This window comes from Fringilla coelebs (genome assembly GCF_963513975.1).
Source record: "Fringilla coelebs genome assembly, chromosome: 5".
Classification (NCBI taxonomy): domain Eukaryota; kingdom Metazoa; phylum Chordata; class Aves; order Passeriformes; family Fringillidae; genus Fringilla; species Fringilla coelebs.
Genome location: NC_140033.1, coordinates 57,567,918 through 57,587,762, shown reverse-complemented (window position 1 = coordinate 57,587,762; position 19,845 = coordinate 57,567,918). Strand labels below are relative to the sequence as shown.

Sequence of the window (19,845 nt, the reverse complement as noted above, 5' to 3'; positions counted from 1 at the left end):
ATATTAATGGCACATGAGGAGATGCAACACAGAATTCCCAAGGCACAGGATGAGCTTTTCAGCTCTAACTCTCCAGCCTAGCAAATTGCACAGCTGACATTTACATGCTCCCCAGCTTCCAGACTTCAACATTCCTCTAGGAAACAAGAGAAACATCCAGAGTGATATGCAGTAAAATCTCATTAAAATAACCCAGAAAGTTATTAGAAGCAGTAATTTTGTGGATGTTTTCTTCACCAGAACATTTTAGCTAAGATATCAAGAGATGTAGCGATGCAGGACATTCTGTTTTCAATGAAGTTGTAAAAATAAAAGCAGTAAGTCTTCACACTAGGATCTCCAAGAGTTACATGTTGCTTCTGTAAAAGCTACAAATATTTTACAGTACAATAGAAAATATTACCATGCAAGTACTATTTAATCACTCTGTAAAAATGGTTCTAAAGTCATTTAACAGAAAACACACCTGCATCAGAGTGGCTGAATAATCACCTTGAAATTATTCATGGTACTTCAGCTGAAAAGAGGATTCAGTCACAAATGTTCACTGAAGAATACTTGTGCTCAGATCTATACATCACAAACAATGGTATTTAAAGCGGCAGGTGAATATAAAAATATTTAGTTTTAGAAAATCTCAAAGATGTGTCTCAAACCAACTATAAGATACCCTGTGAGCCCTTCAGTTGCTTACAGAAGCCAGATGCAGACCAGAGGAAGGCTGACACACTTGGAGAGCTCAGGAATTCATCTTCTTCCTCAGCCCATGTGGAAGACAACCCAAAACCTGGCAAGGGATCGGATCACAGACATTGCCGAGTTCTACCAGTTGAGAATTCTACTCCCCAGTGAAAGAGGCTCTACTCAAAGAAACTGAACACAGATCACCTACCTTTTCATTCACAGCCATTCAAACTCAGTCTCTCAGACATACAACCACAAGTACCTTACAGAACACACTTCATCAATAATATAATTATTAGCAAAAAATTTTATTGTACTTTTGCTTACAAAGCCTTAACTCCAACACAACAACTTGAAAGGCTTTGCTTTCTAAAGACCATTTCCATTCCATTTCTTAGAAGTCTTTAAACCAACAATTTTTATCTGTAAAACCCCTCACCCTCCCACCCCTCAGATGAAAACCAAGACTGGCACTCTCTCAGCTCAGTGTCTGGGTACTCAGTGTGCGGTCTTTTCCATAATTCTGAACTCCTGAGGAATCCTCATATAAATAAAAGGTGTTCATGGACCAAAATTAAGGATGTTATCATGTTATCAGCTTACTGTAAATTACTTCAATTTTTTTTTTTTTTTTTAAGGCAGTCATCACTGATTTTGAAATAGTATCCAATGCTTCTGGGCAAGGACTGTAAGGTGACTAACATTTCTGATTACTTGATTTACTCCATGGCAGCAGAGGTTTTCTTCATCCTAAAGCACGACTGGAAAACGCTTCAGGACAGCTCCTATTTGCACACAGCTGGTTTAACGTGATATGCAGGTTTCATACTTCATAGCAAAAATAGGACTAGAAAAATGTAAAAACCCATCAAACCACAGCTATACAACTGTATTGAAACAGTACCAAGAGCAATTCCAGCATTAAATATTTTTGCATTTTGGCCAGATTTTGTCCCAAAACCAGAATTAATCCTCACTGCCGGCCTGCTTTTCCATTTTCTGTTGTTTCCATTCTGAAAGGCAAGACAACAAGTGGTAAGGCTTGTTACTGGAAGAACAATCAATAGTTTTAAAAAAAATCAGATTAAAATGCTTTCATAAATATATTTTACTTCACTAACTGTCCTGTCTCTCTCTCTACCCCAACATATGCAATATTATCTCCTCTTAATACTTCTTTAAGCAGCAGTCAGTACGTAAAGGAAAGGTTTCTGCAGAGATACATTTCAGATGTGAAAAACCATCCACTATCAACCTCACCAAAATAGAAAATATTCATGTGACTGGAGAATACATTTTGAAAACTTAAGCTTTGGCCATTTTTTTTCCAAGGACTTCATTTTCACTCCTCTTACACTGATCATTGTCTACCATCGTCTGATTTCCTTCAGAGGAGGCTGGTTTGGTTTTCCAGTATTTTTTGTAGAACATGGACTACTGTCAACTTCATTACAGCACAGCCTAAGAGTCAACCACTTTATTACCAACAATATTTCTGTATCAGCCATTCCTTTGGAAGCTAAAGCAAGCAGAAAGTCTCAGCTACTGTTTAAACCCCCAAAGCTTAATAAGAGTTTTGCTGCAGGGGCAATCCCTGAGAACCAGGGAAACCCAGCTCTCAGCAGTCAGTCTCACTCAGCACAGATGCAAACAGAAAATCAAACACTGCTGTGGTTCTCCATCAATGCTGAGAAGCAAAGGAATGTATTTAGATATATTAATCATCAAAGGAGTATCTAATGCTCCACACTGACTGCTACCAAGATATGAGTAGTGATGCATTTCCTGATACAAACCCATTTTCTTCTTTCAGATGTTGATACAGCTCAGCTTTGTTGTTGACAGAGTTTAACCGGCCAATAAATTCCTGGTGTTTCCGAGAGTTGACAGTATTAATTCTGTTGCTCCATAAAGACAGCAAGGACATTGGCCCTAAAATTTTAAGTAAAAGAGTCTAAGTGATGAAAATTTTGACTTAACATTACATCATTATAACATCTTAAAGGAAATTACAGATTATGGTAATTCAACATGTTAAAACAATTAATATTAAACAATCTTACAACAGGGGCTAAATAAATAGAAAATATGCAAAGTGATAATGGCTGAGGAGTTGCTGCACGTGAGATGGACCTCTGCTTTAAATGCAGAATCTCAGCATCAGCTCAGCCACTGTGACAGAAAATAATTCACACCAAGGAAAAGTGAGAACTGTCCATTCTGACAACTGTACTGCTTAGGCAAGCAGATTATTTATTAGCAGGAGACAGTGATTTCTGATACCTGCCCTCAAAAAGCATTTCTCACATACAGAAGGTCAAACAGCACCAGCAGGAACTTGGCCAACCTCCTGTCAACCCAAGAGCTGATCAGCAGACCCACACAGTGTCTTGGTATCTCCCTTTTTTCACAAACCTGGTGAGGTTAATATGCTTTCCAAGAATTTCTCAATATTTAGCATTCAATTAAACATGATCTTCACTGACTTAGCTCTAACTCCAAAATGATTCACCTCATTATTTTAGAAAACAAAGACTGATGCAACAACATCTACCTTTAAAAGAAATAATCTGTTGCAATTGTTCTGATTTACCTTTTGCCTTTTCAACTGTGGGCATTTCATCCATTGTGATGAGAGGCTTTTTGTTGGGGGGCTCAGGAGAATCAGGGGAGTCTTTGATAACTTCAGCTTCTGCCAGTTCTTCTTTCTCCCGATCCAAAAGACCTTTTAACCTTTTTCAGAGGGAAGGAAAAGGGTAAGGAAAAATATGCTTGAGCAGGACACAATTCTTGATAGCTTTCTGTACTCCTCAAAATTATATGGGACCCGTACCATAAGCAAATTTCTTTTGATCCCTTGGAATGGGTGAAACAATAGAGAACTGTAGCCAAATAATCCTCTGTATAAAGCATTACATATAGGGAAGGTTCTTAATACACAGTTTCACTTTAGTTGTTGAGACAATGTCTGAATTTTGAAGGAAAGACTAAATTAAAATAAATACATAGAGAAATACGATACCATTTCCTATTATCTTTTCTAGGTGAATTCAGACCCATTCACACCAAATCCCTTTTATCTCAGTACCCATTTCTGTTCCACGTGTGAAAGCCAAGTTGTAGGAATGATCATTCACAGAAAGGCATGGAATGTCATCAGCGTGGTGACAGCAGGGTGGATGAAAAGGCCCTCCCATGTCACAGACAACATACTTTATGAAAAATCCTTTTGTTAGGATTTTTTCTCCTGAGAAGCTGAGAAGCCTCAGAGGACAAGAAAAACAATAATTACCTGCTGCTATGGAATGCAACAGGTGCATCTTTGATTGGTCTCATGTGGTTGTTTTTCATTAATGGCCAATCGCAGTCCAGCTGTCCTGGACTCTCTGGTCAGTCACAAGATTTTATTATCATTCCTTTCCTTTCCAGCCTTCTGATTAAATCCTTTCTTCTAGTCTTTTAGTAAGTTTTAATATATCATTTTCTTTTAATATAATATATATAATAAAATAATAAATTAGCCTTCTGAAATATGGAGTCAGATTCTCATCTCTTCTCTCGTCCTGGGACCCCTGCAAACACCACCACATTGCCATCCTAAATGATCCCTGCATGCACAAAACACATGCAAATCAAGCTTATTACCATGAGTTTTTTAGAACTCTGTAGAAAGTAGTTTCAGAGAAGGAATACAGAACAGACTGACAGGTGCTTGCCACTTAGACAAACTACAGTAACATGAATTACAGACAGGAGGTGAATGGACAATAATCCTGACGCTCAGCTGAAGAGGCAAATCAAGCTGGGTTGTTTAATCAACCTGAAGACTGAGCTATCTACTGCTTGATAAAAGAAAACAACTGCTTGTCCCACATTTTCAGCCATGCTTTAGGTTTCCATAAAGCAGTTTAATATCAAATAGGTGGCGTGGTTATGATAGACTCCAACAGCAGGAACTCCTCAAGCTAAAACACCCAGCTACGAGGTCAACTAAGAACAAGAGTTATGCTACAGTTTGATTTCACTTTAGAAAATGTACCTCTCTGATTCCTGCCATGGCTTATCTGATTCATAGTCTTTGCCCAACTTCTCCGACTTGTCCTCTTTGTCTTCTCTCTTTCTGCCTCGTTTCTTGCGCTCCTCCTCCTCAGGGGGTTTGCTCCTGCAGGCCATGAGACACTCGAGGACTCGCTGGTGTTTGTCAGAGTTGTTGATGTGCGCTCGCACCAGGGTCTCCAGCTCGTTCCACATAATGCGGTACTGCTCATCCCTAAAGGGCCAGGGAAGAGACACCACACCGAGCATCACCACCAGCATTCAACTACTGACTGCATGAACGCAGACCTTGAACAAAACAGAACCCCCTAACCAAAAATAACTCCAAAGAGATTATCTGTCCTCCTGTACTGCAGGTTTCTCCACCTGGGATTACTCCATGCTTGAAACCACATTAACATTCCCCAGTTAACGCCTAGAGTAAAGTTTAAATTGAAAGGGATTATGTCCATTGACATCATATTGTTCCATGAGATCTCACTGCCAAAAGGCACTTGTGAAACTTCTCAGGTGCTTGCTAACAATGCAATGTCAGAGGGCCACTCATGTACTGACATGCAAATTAATTATTACATTATTTGGGTTTAAAAATACAAGAAATAACTGCACCACACTACTGTCAATAACTCCCAGTCATGTAGGCATCAGGAGCTGAATTTCTTTCTAACCCATTCTTGGAAATACAAGGAACACATCCCAGTGATTGAGGGATCAGAATATTCCATGCTTATTTTAAAGAAGTATCCCATATTTTAAAGAACCGTTCCATACGGATTCTAATATATCGTAATTTTAATCCACTGTTCATTTATAATATACTTCAGTTCTCCTTTTTTATTAATTTGAAATTATTTCACTTTATCTGTCCACATTGTATAAATTTCTTACCTTTGCTGATAACTATATTTGATTTCCTATTTTTTAACATATTTAAATTCTTAGATAATGAAATTGTAGGGTTTTTTTCCTTAATATACAGCAGTATCAGTACTGTTATAGCCCCTAAATGATACAGGTGAAGCACTCACAGCATGTGGGATGTGCAATACAATGTTTAGTACACTATGTATTACTTTTAGCTATATTTTAAAAATCTGGTATGAAAACATTGTCAGCAGAGTAGTTCTGAAAATAGTCCAGAATCAACAAAGAGATAGGCATGTAACCTTTTTGGCCCCTTTCCTCTGGTACCAACTGTTGAAATTGGTAGTGGATCGTTCTTCCTCTCCATGTCTACCAAGTTGTATATTGTTTTTTGACAATTCAGCACATCCTCATCAGTCATTGTTTCCTTTACAATCACACTGGCTAATGGCACTACCTGTGAGACAAAACAGAAATGAACAAAAAGAAAATGTTTGTGTGTCACAGGAGAGCAACAGGGAGAAAAAAATTAAAGGCAATGAAACAATACACAACAAAACCCCACCGTCTTAACCTCAGTTTAGTACTAATTCTAAGTGTAAGTAGATACTTTCTTTACCCAGGAGAACTTGAGCTGTCAGGTTCAAATCACTTTATTTAAATAGCATTTCAATAATCTACTGCATTAATTACAGAATTAGTTCAGGAAAAATAAAGCTGAAAATAAACTGATTATACAGCAAGGGATTTATCATCCCATTGAGTTGGTATTTCATCAAGTGACAAGGGAAAACTTAATCTAGGAACAGAACAAAAATGTACACAGCCCAGGTAACTTACAGCTTGCATGTTGAAGATGGTGGTCTGAGAAATAATCATAGGCCAGTAACGAGTATGTTTCTCTAACTGATCTTTTGCACGTTCCAATGGAATTTCAAGACTTCCATCGATCTTATATCTGGGCTCTAGAAAAGGAGTTAATCGGTTTTCCCTCATAAATTCACCAAAATCCTAATGATAACCAAACAAGATACAATTAGGCATTTCTCTAACAAAGTAACTTTCAGTGAAGGGGCTAAACAGCTTAGCCTTGCTTATCACTTTTTACCACCCCACTGCCGCATCTGACTCTACCAACCACAGCCCTGTCTCTAGCTCTCATGCATTAACCAGAGGGAACACAAAAACAGGGGCACAGAAATAAAGGGTAAAAATCAATGTATGGGTTTTGACAAGGAGGACTTCCAGATTTGCAAGGAATTTCATGTATGGGAAAAGTTATATTTTTCCAGAAGGAACTTCTACTTATTTACAAAAGATATCAATAATGTGTTGAAAAAAATAAAGGATAAACAAAAGGCCTGTCAGCTGACTGTCTGATATCAGGGTTCAAAGCTGTCAACATCTTTTTTATTTATTGTACAAACACTCATGTGCAATCTATCCTTTGACAATAAGCACACTATAGTCCTATGTGTATCCAACCCACAGAAGAAACTTGCCAAGAAAAATGTTTTTCTAGAACCAGAACAAACTTTAAACACTCCTAGTGCATTAAGGAGGCATTCCTTGACACACAAAGTATTTTATGAAGCAGGCATAACAACCAACAAATACAGTATTTTCTACTAAATATCTATCAAGGTATTTATTACAAAGGAAATTTGATCATGCAATCCACTCCAACATTTCCTTCCCATATCTACTGCCCTGCATCTGTTGTCATGTGAGAGAAGCAGCAGCATAGGACAGAAAGACCCTTACTGTGATCCTGTAGTCAGTGACCCTCCCACCGCAGCCTTCGCTAATTGAGGGGGGATCTTCCAGAATTGAGCGGGAGCTGCTCAACACGTGCAAGAAAATCTCTCCCCCATGGCTGCTGAGCATGTGGCTGATGACTTTTGAGCCAGACTTGCGTGGCTGCTCCAACAACACCGAACGACCTGGTGGAAGGGAGATCAGTTTCATTCGCTCATTCCCGTGTGCTGCAATTTTCAATTTCAAGCTGCATAAATACGGGTTTGTGCTTGGCCAAGAAGAATCTGAACCCACCAAGGTGGTGCTTTCACCCAGCTGAACAAGGAACTGCCATCTCCTCATTTCTTGACACAGAACAGGGTATATGTGCCTTAAAATTTTACAAAGCAACACCAAAAGGCCTCTCCTAGACCAACCAATCCTTTCTTCTATAGGATATTATTCTTAGGAAAAAATACATTTTCATAAGGCATTCAAATGGCTCTGCTGCACAACCCCTCTCATTTAACAGCAACTTTCAAAAAGTAATAAAATAACCTCTTGAGTATAAAGGTATCAGCTGATATCACTTGCTAATGCTTAAAATAGATACTGTTCTTCACACAGAGAAATAAAACTGTGTTTGTCTGATTTTCAGTAAAATACACCAAGCATTAAAGGGTGCATTTTCCAAATGAGTTTCTTTTTATCATGAAGCAAAAATCAGAAGAGTGAGCTTCTCTGAAATATGCTATTAATTTTGGTTCTAACCATTTTTATTAATCAAAGGACATTTTTACTACACAATCTCTAGAGAAAAATACACTAAGATATAGTGCTTAATAACACCACTGCATGTTTAGAGAATCAAATGACTTGATTGAAGGGAACATTTTATTAAACGGATGTTTGTAATCCCATTTTGTTTGCAAACATACAAACCTCCATTTCAATACTTGTTGCTTCTTTACATCTTTCCTCCCATCTTTAAGTTTCAAAACACATTTGCCTTTGAGGACATTTAACAACTTTCTTCTCTTATTTATAGGACATTTTAAAATAAACGTAGTATTTTTACAGTATATACACATTACTGCTATACCAGTCAAAATGTGCTATATGCTCCATTTACAAAATTAAATATTATAAGGTTGAATAATTAGCCAAAGACACAAATTTACCATTAAGGAGAAAGTTTGTAAGGCATGAAGAAGGTCTGCTATTTACATCTACTGGTGAAATTCTGTATGCTCCGGTGCAATAGTGCAGTTCTGAAAAATAAAGAAGTAGAAAAGTGGAGTATAATTCCAGAGATAGGAAAAAAAATATCCACAAAATAAAAGAATGGAAGAGGAGGAGGCTAGTGTATAATGAGCAAAACTAAAAAGTCTAGATGCCTCTCAGTCTGAAAGTCCTCACTGGGAGGATTCCCAAGAATCAACAGCTCTGAGAATCTCATACATTCCCTGTTTCCAGCAGAAACCCCAACTCTTTATCTCCTGAAGCACTTCACTGACCAGTCAAGTTTGCTCTTATTTCTCCTACCTGTATTTTTGGCCTGCTGGCTCAACAAGTCAACATAAATTGCTAATAGTTAATAGGGTGCATGAGCTGCACAGCCACACGATTCCTGTGGTACCTCAGATCTGCCATGGCTTTCTCTCCTGCACTCAGATTTGTACAAGTTACCAACCAGGTCTGGAAGATTCCATGTCACCTACCCACACTGTTGGTTCGAGGAGTGCACCATTTCAGTGTCACAGTTTCTTTAAATGTGCCTTCTCTGCTATTGCCACCCACATGGTTATCACCTGCAGAGAAAGGCAGAAAGAGGGGGGATCAACCAGAGTTTATTACAGAAAAACAACTCTAAGCTTTTAAGGTACAAAATGTAACATGAACATATACACAATGTAATCTAAATATTAAACTTAGATACCTAACCTTTTGATTTGACAATTAGAAAGTTCTACATAAGTTTAGTTCTACCAGTAGCAGGCAATTTTTTCCTGTTAAAATGCTCAAGACTTTAAGACAATATCTTTATTAAAATTTTACACACAGAAATCAGAACTCTTAAATACTAGAGATGACTGTTTCTTGTACATATTTGTATTCCCAAAGTCAATTAAACCAATCTAAAGGTACATTTGACAAATTAGTTTTTTGGGGAAAGAAATATTTGGTCTCATCATCCAGTCTCTTTGCTCTGTCAGATTCAGCCTGAATTCTCTCAATGTGTTCTACTGACCACAGACACTTTGTTATTAAAATACTGGAAATACTTTCTTACTAAAATTAACTGCAACAATTTTAGAAATTATCTCTCAGAATATCTAAAGGCCAAACTTATTTAACCTGAAAATTCCTTGGCAACATTTCAGAGAAAGAAGACCAGAGTAACTAAATTCCTGCTTTCCTAGCATCTGAGCTATTACAGCTGAAATATGTATTTAGAAACAAATGAAAGAACCCAACATTTACAGGATCTAAGAACATACTTTTTCCTCTCAAAGTCCTGATGGGAAAAATGTGAAGAGGAAATGCAGTCTGAGTGGTTTTGTATTTTCCTAGGAGACCTAATTCCTTGAGCCGACAGGTTTTACAAAATTGCTTCTGAGCCTGGGCAATAAAAGCTTTAAGATTTCAACATCGTAACACAGTTCAGGTAAGGCCAAGGTCATTACTGCAACACCCTGTGCTTTTCATCAATCTTTAATCATCCACTCTCCTAAAATCTGGAGCACAGCACTTGGAGATGACAAAGGAGTTACCTCCTCTTCCTCAAAGTAATGGGACAAAAAGCACGAACTCCCCAAAATGGCTACTTATGGATCATATGACATTTAATTCTACTAATACAGAAGCTATAAGCTGATTTTTAACGAAGTTTTACATCAGGCAGTTTTCTCAACAAAATAATTCTGCAAAAGGATAAGTGTTGTGCTTTTCCAACTTTGCTTGAGCTATTAAAAATTCACCTCAGAGGAATACTAGGTAGTAATTCCAAATTTACAAAAAAAAAAAAGATAGTAGGTATTTCAAATACAACAAAAAAGCTCAACAGCCAAACAAGTCTTGTTTTTTCCAAAGCAATTATTGTCATAAACAGGCCTGTGGGATGTAAGTGGTGAAGTGGTGCTAATTATTATTACTTAAAGTTCAATTGTGCAAGGCATGATTTTGCACAAATATCCACAAGAGGGACTTCATTTTGTAAAATCTCCCTGCATATCTGGTCTCTCATCCACTTTTTATATCTCAGTAAGAAACTGACATGCCCTTCAAATCTCACAGCAATATCCTGAACATATGTGAGTTTTGCCTGTTTTCTCATTGCTGCATTAAAATATGTCAATAATGAGTAAAAGTCTAATGCCAACATCACAAATTTAAGTTTCCTGGGTTACAAAGAATAACTGAAATAATTGCTATTTGAGCCTGAAATTTACATGGATTTGAAGCTCTCCATCTTTCTTCGTGAATACTCCCAAAGAGGTTGATCAAAAGCCACCTTCAGAGGGCCATTCCTACTTACCACTCTTTAAAAAATCCACATGTGCCTCTTTGTGATGAAGTAGCTCCACGTCATAGTTGGCTGATGTGTTAGCATGTTGTTCCTCCTTCAAAAGAGAAAGGTAGACATAAACAGAACTACTTTAGCTAGAGGTCACCATTTTCATAAATGAATGATTCTACACTTGTCTTTCAGTCCAGAAGAAAACAAAAAAATCTCCAAGTGCCTCAGACAACAACAGGATTGCAATGCTGAGGAAACTGCTCTCTGAGCAGTTTAAAGATGCAGCCAACTGCTTTTCCTCTTATTTACTTTTTTGAAACCCTATTCCTCTTTATACAAGCCTCAAGGTGCAGAGCATCACATACAGGTAAAAACTAGGCTTGATTACTTCACTAAATTAGTGAAGTTAAGGAAGCCAACAAAATGTTACATAATCACCAGCAGTTACAACTTAGCTCACTGCAGGGTAGAGTGACAATTACTTTTCAAAACCAAAAATGAAGAAACAAAACCAAAACCCACACTTTGAACTTATTAAGAAATGCACTTGCAACTGCAAGTTTATAACTAAAAAAATTAATTTTTGTAAGGAGGACACTGCATCTTCAAACAGCTGCAGAGGATCAGCAACAACAGAACAGTAACTCTGCTAATTTACTCCAAGTTTAAAAAGCAAAACAATTAAAACAAAAAAAAAAAAAAAGAAAAAACCACAGAGAACCCAACATAGTCTATTACTATAAGGACAAAGGCAGAAGGGAGAGGCACACCAGCAGCACACAGGTCAGAAAGTTACAGACAAGGTATTTGCAAACTGAAGTCACATTTATGCCATGACCCATGTCAAACTCTCATAAAAACTGAAAATTATTTTGATATCATGTTTTAACTTAAAAAATCCACACAATATTCCTAGTTTTCAAATATGCAATGATTGACTGTGATACAAGTTAATGAATTTTTTAAATCATGAAGGTTACCTGCCCATAGCTCATTTTCTGTTTGAATACTGACACTTGTCTCAATTGTCTCTTGCTGCCTGATCAGAAAATTACTGTCAACTTAACACCTGACATTCTAAACTGCACTAATTTCCCTCAAAGTAGAAAAAAAATTTTAAATATGGACATAACTTCTACCACAAGATGCTTAATTTAATATCTTTCTTAACTAGGTATATCCTGTCCCCATTTCATGTTTATGGATTTTCAGAGTAGAAAACCCACTTGAAAATCCTTGGTAAAAAAGCAGCTTTTAGTTACAAACACCTTTATGTTGGGTGGGCATGATAATGAAACAGAGGAAAAAGAGACTCACTATGCCACTATAATGCACAAGGGTCAAGAATATCTAAACACAACTAGAAAACGACAAAAGAATCACAGACAAATTGATCTGAGGTAAACAAGACTGTATTTATATAAAGTAATACAAACAGAACTGAAATAACACTTGTATTGCTACATCAAAAATTGAGATTTGGCAATACAATATTTTGTTCTGTGATCCTTCTTTACTTTTTTTCCCCTACTTCATTTTTACTAACCTGATCACAGACATTGAATGTGGGCTAATAAAAGAAAAAAAAACAAAACAGAAAATATGATATGGAGAGAAAAACAATGTAAAAATTCAATTAAAATAAACATCAAAAGTTTTCAAACAAATTTAGAAGTGATGCATCTGGTTAACACAGAGCTGTAGACACAATATTACCTTCATAGGGATGTTAGTTATTGTGGTTGAAGCCAGATCAAAGTGTTGCTGTACTAAAAGATTCAGTTTTGTAGCCAGGTGTCTCCCTGCACGGACACTGTGCACTTCACTGGTTAGAACTGGGGAGAGCTGAAATAAATTGACACATGGAATTCACAGTTTAGGTTGTGGTATCATTCAAGAGTACAGTTTGTTTAACTCTCAAATAAGCATTTATACTGCTAAAACTATACTCCAGAACTCACACCAGGGTAAACTACTGAGCAAGGAGCAAAAAACTATTTTCATTCTGAATTTTGAGCTTCTGCCAACTGCTAGAGATGCAGCTCTTAAAAACGCTAAAAAAACCAAAAATTAGAAGTGTGCTAAAAAATTTGAGTCAATAATTGTTAATAGGAAAAATTAGCATCACAACATGGGGAATAAATCTTAGCAGCTCAGTTTTAAATTCTTTTACCTGCTAACAGTAGCAAAGCAATTTTGAGATGTCTACCTGTAAGTGCATTGTACATACACAAGGAAGATAAACACAAACTAGAAGATGTATTTGATTTTTCCTTGGCCAACAAGAACACTGGGTTGGGGCTCAAAAATAAACAAAATAAAATTTAAAAACCACACAACAAAAATTACAACAATCCCAAAAAGCCCCAAAACAACAATCCTAAACAACAGCAACAAAAAAAAAAAAAAAATCCCAAGACCCAAACCCAGTGACTGCCTTAGAGAGGGAAGAAGTCAATTTGCTATCTTCTATTCACAATTTTTAGCACAACTACAGCAGAAATGAATCACAGGAAGGTAGCCCCTGATAGTCCTTTTCATATATTAAATACTACACAGCACTACGTGCTTTTCATGTTAAGTCATTTTTCTGGGGTCTTTTCTTACAGTCAACACATTGACACAGAGCAGACTGTTGAGTAGCAGAATATATTACAGATTTTTTAATGCACTTGATTTCAAACAACCACCACCATGTGCTTTTGCTACTGAACAACTGAGAATAATTTGCACTATTTTCAGTCTGACGTGGTTTCCAATCTGGGATAAGCTTCTCATTTTAAGCTCCTCACCTCTTTTTTGGGACGATCTGAAACAAGGCTGTCTTCACCAACTGGGTATGTGTGGATTAACACCAGTTCACATTTCTGAATCTGCATTAGACTAAAAAAAAAAATCATTTTGCTTAGCCTACAGTGTGGCAGACTATCTCCTAAAATTAAATTAATTATGGTACCTAGAACACAGAATCAAGACATATGTTAGTAACATGTGGTTTATGAAAGCGTGCTGCACAAACTAGGTTACAGATATGAATTTCAAAAGCACAGACTTCAAAATCAGTTCTTATCAGAATAAAAATAAAAGCCTAACACTTCTTGCTCCTCAGATGCTACAGCGCTGTGCTTCTTTTTTGGACACATCAATGGAGTAAGTCCTTAACTGGTGCAATTTGTTCAGCTTTATTCAGCTGAATATTGACACTACAGAGCACTTGTGCCTCCAAGTGTAGGTGAGAATGAGGGGATTCCAGGGAACATGAGAACAACTACCCAAACAGCACAGAGAGATGGGACATGTAATGGGATATATGCTAATCCAGATGTGGCTGGAAGCTTGGAGTGATACAAACATTGTACCACATCTCTACCTACAGGAATGAGACATCCCTGTCTTTACAGTGGATTAAACACCTAATTCCTTGGGCAGGATCCTTTATACATCCATGAAACTGCAACTGCAGCAGGAAAAAAAAGGAGAGCACTGCTTCTGCTCTTGAAGTGCCTGAGGAGCAACCAGGAATAGGATCTCAACCCACAACAACTTTACAAGATAACACAGTGCTGTAGACAAACACTTCAGAGTTTAATTAGACAAAACATGTGGAAAAAGACTTCTCAGAGGAGATGCACTCTGTATTTCAAGATTCCTTTATCTCAAGGGAGGTTCCAGGCAATACAGTCATTTAGAAAATAAAACTAGTTTCAAAGAAGTTAGCTGTTTTAGTCAAAGGAAGAGGAACATGAAAGTAACACAGTATTATCAAGAAAAACTGCTCCAGATGAATTAGTGATTAAAAACACAATGTGTAACAAGCCACAGTTATGCATCTCGTTTCGGAGCAGATGTAGAAGGTAACAAGCTAAAGAAATCCTGCGAAGGATGATACTGGAAAGATAATGATCATACACCAGCTCTAAGCTAACAATATCATGATTTACCACCTTCTACTTCACATTCATTCAAACAGTTCATTATAGTGAGTTTTGTGACAGAAACACATCCATATTTCCTAGAGGATGCCAGAAACTCTGTAAAAAGCATACTCACTGGTCAGAGTTAGCTGCAAGCTTGTTGTGCTCATGAATGGTCTCCTGAACACAATCCTCCAGCATCCGAACATGGCTGTCACTACAAAGGAAGGTGGATTTCTTTTAAGGCTGCACCATCAATCCTCCTGTTCAAAGCCACCGAATATTCCTCTACTTAAAGTGGGAAATTTTTGAAACTTTTGGCATTTTACGGTCAGAACCCATAAACAAAACCTTTGATAAGGCGAGAAGTGCTCTAAGAAGGATCTGTGCAAAGGAGCTGCCCGCAGCCCTTGTGGGAATGTCTGGGACCGCTGGTGTAGGGGCAGCACAGGCCCCAGATGCCCACCTCTTGGCGTTGGTGATGCAGATGATCCTGCCCCGGTTGCCCACGCGCTCAGCGTTCTCCATGAGCGTGGTGCGGGCCTCGTGCTGGTACTCTGTGATCTTGCAGAGCGCCTCCACGGCGGCCACCAGCCCGTGCAGGATGCTGCAGCACTCGGGGTCTGCCCGCGGGTTCGGCGGCCCCACGGCCGCCAGCGCCGCCATCAGCTGGGCGGAACAAAGAGCTGTTACAGAGGCACACCCCTCTGCCTTTCAAAGGCGGCGTTCTAAAACACCTGACACGCAGATTAGCGAACATTGCCGGGAGAAGGGCAAATGGAACAACTAACGAACGTTACTGGCAGCCTTCTGGAAAACATTTGGCCCTAAATTATTCTTTGCAATTTAATTTATTCATTGTGATTAAATATTCTCATTTATTACAGAAAAATACCTGACGATAATAACAACTTATATCCAACACCCGAAAGACATTCTAATATTGTTAGTTGCCTTCTACTTTTATTTTCTGAGAATTTGGAAATGCATTTCTTCCTCAAAGTAAATTTTTCAGAGGATGAAACACGACCATAGAGAGGACATTAACAATTAACGTATTTAACACATGTTATTTGCCTCTCATGCAAATATTTTTTAAAAGAAGTTCAAGAAATAGCACTAAATTTCAGAAGAAATATGTAACTAATTTATTTGTAATGCTTACTTTAAATATTTAAGTTTCTACTTAAAGATACTGGATTCTTTTTAGATTTTGTCTATAGAATAATCCAGGCTCACTGGCAACTATTTGAAATTCTGTTATTCAACAATTTCAGATTAGATCCACCAATACTGTAATTAACCAGAGTTATTTCATATTGAAAACATGTTTATTTCACAATGAAGTCTGAACTACAAAACAAAAGAACAGTTTCAAATCATACCTCCTGCAAGTTCTGATCTTCTTGAGTCCAAGAATTCAACACATGAGCCCCAGAATCACTCACAATGAAATTCACCTACAAGGATCAAAAAAGCACATTAAGGTAACAGCCATTATATTGTTACTTCCCCAAATTTAAACAAACAGGAATTGCACTTCTTTCTTCTGGTTGTCTGGAGATAATGTGCAATGACAAGCCAAACTCAAAATAGCAAACCCACAAAAATCACACACTCCTGCTATATTCAGTTTCCCCTAAGTAATATGATTAACAAGTTCTGCTTATATTTCTACACCAGAAAATCATTCTCTACACCAAATAACATTTTCAAAATATTAGTATTTTAAGAATTAGATTATATTTTCAGTAGGATAGCCACAAAATAAAGTAAATTCTAATATTGTAAACTGCACATCATTCTCCAAAGTCTGTCACAGTAATCATGGGGTGAATATCTACCACGACTTAACAAACATCACAAAGAAAATATGATTTTCTAAACAAGGAGCTGTGTGTGCCAGGAAGCTCTCCTCCCACTTTTCCAAACTGTTAGCTCCAGGGCAATCCTACCCTCTTCCTAAAGCCCAGAATTCCTTCAATGCTGATACCAAAACTCTTACAGAGAGCCACCACGTGTATTCAGCAACAAAATTCAACTTAAGACAATAGCTCACTGAAGCTTTTGGAAAGTCATTGTTCAGCAGAGCACAATAAAGCTCTAAGTTGCCCTAAAGCACCTCTCCATGTTTTGTACCAGCTTGTAAAGTGACATTAGGACAATGGAAGATTCCAAAATGAAATATGTAATGAGATTTATATACTACTAAAACCAATTAAAGGACTATAAAGTATATAAACAGCAAAAACAAATTTTAAGTGATAAACTACAATTTGATATTTACTCTAAACAACATGAATACATTAAACGACACAAATAAAAGATGAAAACATCCCTGATTGTATCAAGCATGATATGCAGCATGGCTGGCAGAACCTACCAGTTTCTTGAAAGGGAAAATATCATACATTATTCTACAGTACTCCATAGATGACTCCACTGAGCAGGTCCACAGGGACTTGGAGATGGGTGCCAGAGGAATGATGCCCTGGGTGCGGTTCTTCACTAACATATCGAATTCCACGTGCTGCCTGCATGATTCTGCCATGTAGGGGCAGTGATCCACAACGAAAACAGTTTTGTGAGACTCAGAGAATATTTTCATTTTCTTCCTGAAAGAAACAGACATCAAAAGCGGAAAGGAATTGCACACGTGAAAAAAACCAAACAAAACACATCATAAGTTGACTGCGAAAATTACACATACATCCTAGAAATAAGCAAGTTTTAGAGTCCATATTTAACAGACTACATTTTTTTATCAGAAGAAACTATTTTTTCTCAGGAGAAAAAAATAGAGAAAAGTGGAATTATATTGCTGAAAAGGCAAAAAAAATGCACAGTCTTACTCTCCCCACCTCTCTATTTAAAATCAACTTTAAAGAAGAAGTACAAAAACTGCTTCCTATTTAAAGCTTATTTCCTAAAATAAGTAACATGCAAAAGAAAAAAAAATTATTATTAAACTTTAAAGACCTTTAAGTAACATAATCAGAATTTTAAGCTGGTTTTCAGTCTTGACTTTGCTAAATATCTATTTTAAGTGAACAGTTACATCTGTACTTCAACATCTCACTGACAAATATACAAAGTGTGAAATTATAAAAATCACAGAGGAGGTAGGGCTGGAAAGAACGTCCAGAGATCATCCGGTCCAACCCCCAGCCAAGGCAGGGTGACCTAGAGAGGCTAATGCCTTCACGTGGGTTTGGAATGTCTCCAGAGGGGGACTCCCTTCTCAGGCAGCTGCTCCAGGGCTCTGCCACCTTTTATGTACAGAAGTTCTTCCTCATGTTGAGGTGGAACTTCCTGTGTTTATGGCCACTGCTACTCGTCCTGTCGCTGGGCACCACGGAAAACGGCAATTTCTAGCGTAAGAATTTATTTTTCTATGTACTTCTGCTGAATTAGAGAATACACAAGACAAAAAAATACATATAAGCTCATTTTAAAAAACATAAACTATCACGGAAGTGAGACCGCGGCTTCCTCGGGGGGAAGGAGCGGGGCAGGTTTGGGCCCCGTGTTCGGCTGCAGCAGCCGGGGCTCACCGCGGCCCCTCGGGCGTGAGCCGCGGCCGCCGCCTGCCGGGCCCGAGCGCTCGCAGCCCGCTCTCGGGGGGGGGCAGGGAGCCCGAGGGGCCGGGGCAGCGCAGCTGGAAGCGTTACGGCGACGGCGAGCGTTCCTCACCTGGGCCGGCTTCTCCTGTGGTGCAGCAGCCCCGGTCCCGCTCCTCGCCGCGCCCGGCCGCGGCCGCGGCCCCGCTCCGAGGAGGAGGAGGGACGAGGCCCGCGGGGCGCCCTAGACGGGGCCAGGCGCGGGCGCCTCCGGCCGGGCGCCCTCCATGTCCCTGCGGCGCTCTGCTCCCCCTCCTCGGGCGGCTCGGCGGGGAGCGCGGGGCCCGGGTCCGGCCTGCGCGCCCGGCGGCCGCGGGGGTGGGAGAGGCGGCCGGAGCCCCCCCCGCTCCGCCCACCCCTAAGCCCGCGGGGGCCCCGCGCGGCCACGGGCGCCGCCGGCACCGCGGCTCCCCCGGGGGGAGCGCCCGGCCCCTGTCCGCACTTCCCCGGGCCACAGCGCCCGGCCGGGATCACTCGCCCGACATGCCGAGGCCGGCGCCGGCCCCGCTGCCGTTCCCGCTCCTGTTCCCCACCCCGATCCCGCCTGGGCGCGGACGCCCCGCCCGTCCCTGCGCTGCCCGCACGGCTCGGGGGAGGAGCCTGCGATCTCGCGAGAGCACGAGGACGCCCTATGGGCGGGCCCCGCCGAGGCCGTTGTGTTCTCGCGAGATCTGCGGGCGCGGCGCGCGCCCCGAGGGGCGGCAGCTCTGTGTGTTGTTGCAGTTTCTGTGGGAGTTCTGTCTTCAGCGTGCGGGGAGCCGGAACGCGCCAGCAAAAGGCTCCCCCGTCACCGGAACTTCACACTAGCTGTACATTTTAAGAAACAGAAGCATCAGTGATCACGGGCAGCAAGTTACGTAATTTGCCTGTTAATTAATACTCAACCCCGTTTGCTGGGTGTGTCTGTGGCTTCTCAGGCTCATTAGTAGGCAGCCGAAGTTCTCTCCATTTGAGTCTGGGGTCTGTTTTTAGGAGGGGGTCGGTGGTTGCGATCACCGGCATTAACTTTCCCCTATTATTGCTGACTTCACTCTTGATTGCTCTCAGCCACACAGCCCAGTCATTTTGGGACTGTCTCCCTTTTTTTCTTAAAAGACGAGACAAGAATAGGATCACAGAATCACACAACGCCCTGGCCTGGGAGGGACCCTATCAGCCCATCCGGGTCCATCCCCCATGCCATGTCCAGGGACACCTTCCACTATCCCAGGTTGCTCAGAGCCCCATCCAGCCTGGCCTTGGACACTGCCAGGAAGGGGGCAGCCACAGCTGTTCTGGGCACCCTACGCCAGGGCCTCAACACCCGCACAGGGCACAATTTCTTCCCAATATCCGATCTAAACCTATTCACAGTGCAACTGCTTAATCCTGCGTGTCCCGCTAGAGCTGCTGATGTACAAATGAACACAGATCCCGAGGCTCGGCTCCACACCCGCCTCACACCTGCAGG

General features: G+C 40.0%; 1 protein-coding gene across 2 annotated transcripts; it reads right to left on the bottom strand.

Moving 5' to 3' along the window:
- Nucleotides 1-1,122: 1,122 nt before the first annotated feature.
- Nucleotides 1,123-18,952, bottom strand: INTS13 (integrator complex subunit 13; the record flags this gene model as incomplete). 2 transcript variants are annotated; one of them, XM_084205784.1, is made up of 17 exons in its annotated part: nt 1,124-1,697; nt 2,481-2,616; nt 3,278-3,417; nt 4,724-4,954; nt 5,907-6,061; nt 6,445-6,615; nt 7,369-7,547; nt 8,523-8,612; nt 9,063-9,152; nt 10,880-10,964; nt 12,578-12,706; nt 13,654-13,744; nt 14,912-14,992; nt 15,242-15,444; nt 16,161-16,235; nt 17,159-17,390; nt 18,469-18,952. In XM_084205784.1, 16 exons carry the CDS (start codon nt 17,381-17,383, stop codon nt 1,658-1,660), a joined length of 2,121 nt encoding a protein of 706 aa, XP_084061910.1. In that variant the 3' UTR covers nt 1,124-1,657. The 2 variants fall into 2 exon arrangements, with proteins under 2 accessions (XP_084061909.1, XP_084061910.1); XM_084205783.1 differs by lacking the exon at nt 18,469-18,952 and having other exon boundaries at nt 1,123-1,697; nt 17,159-17,407.
- Nucleotides 18,953-19,845: the final 893 nt, after the last annotated feature.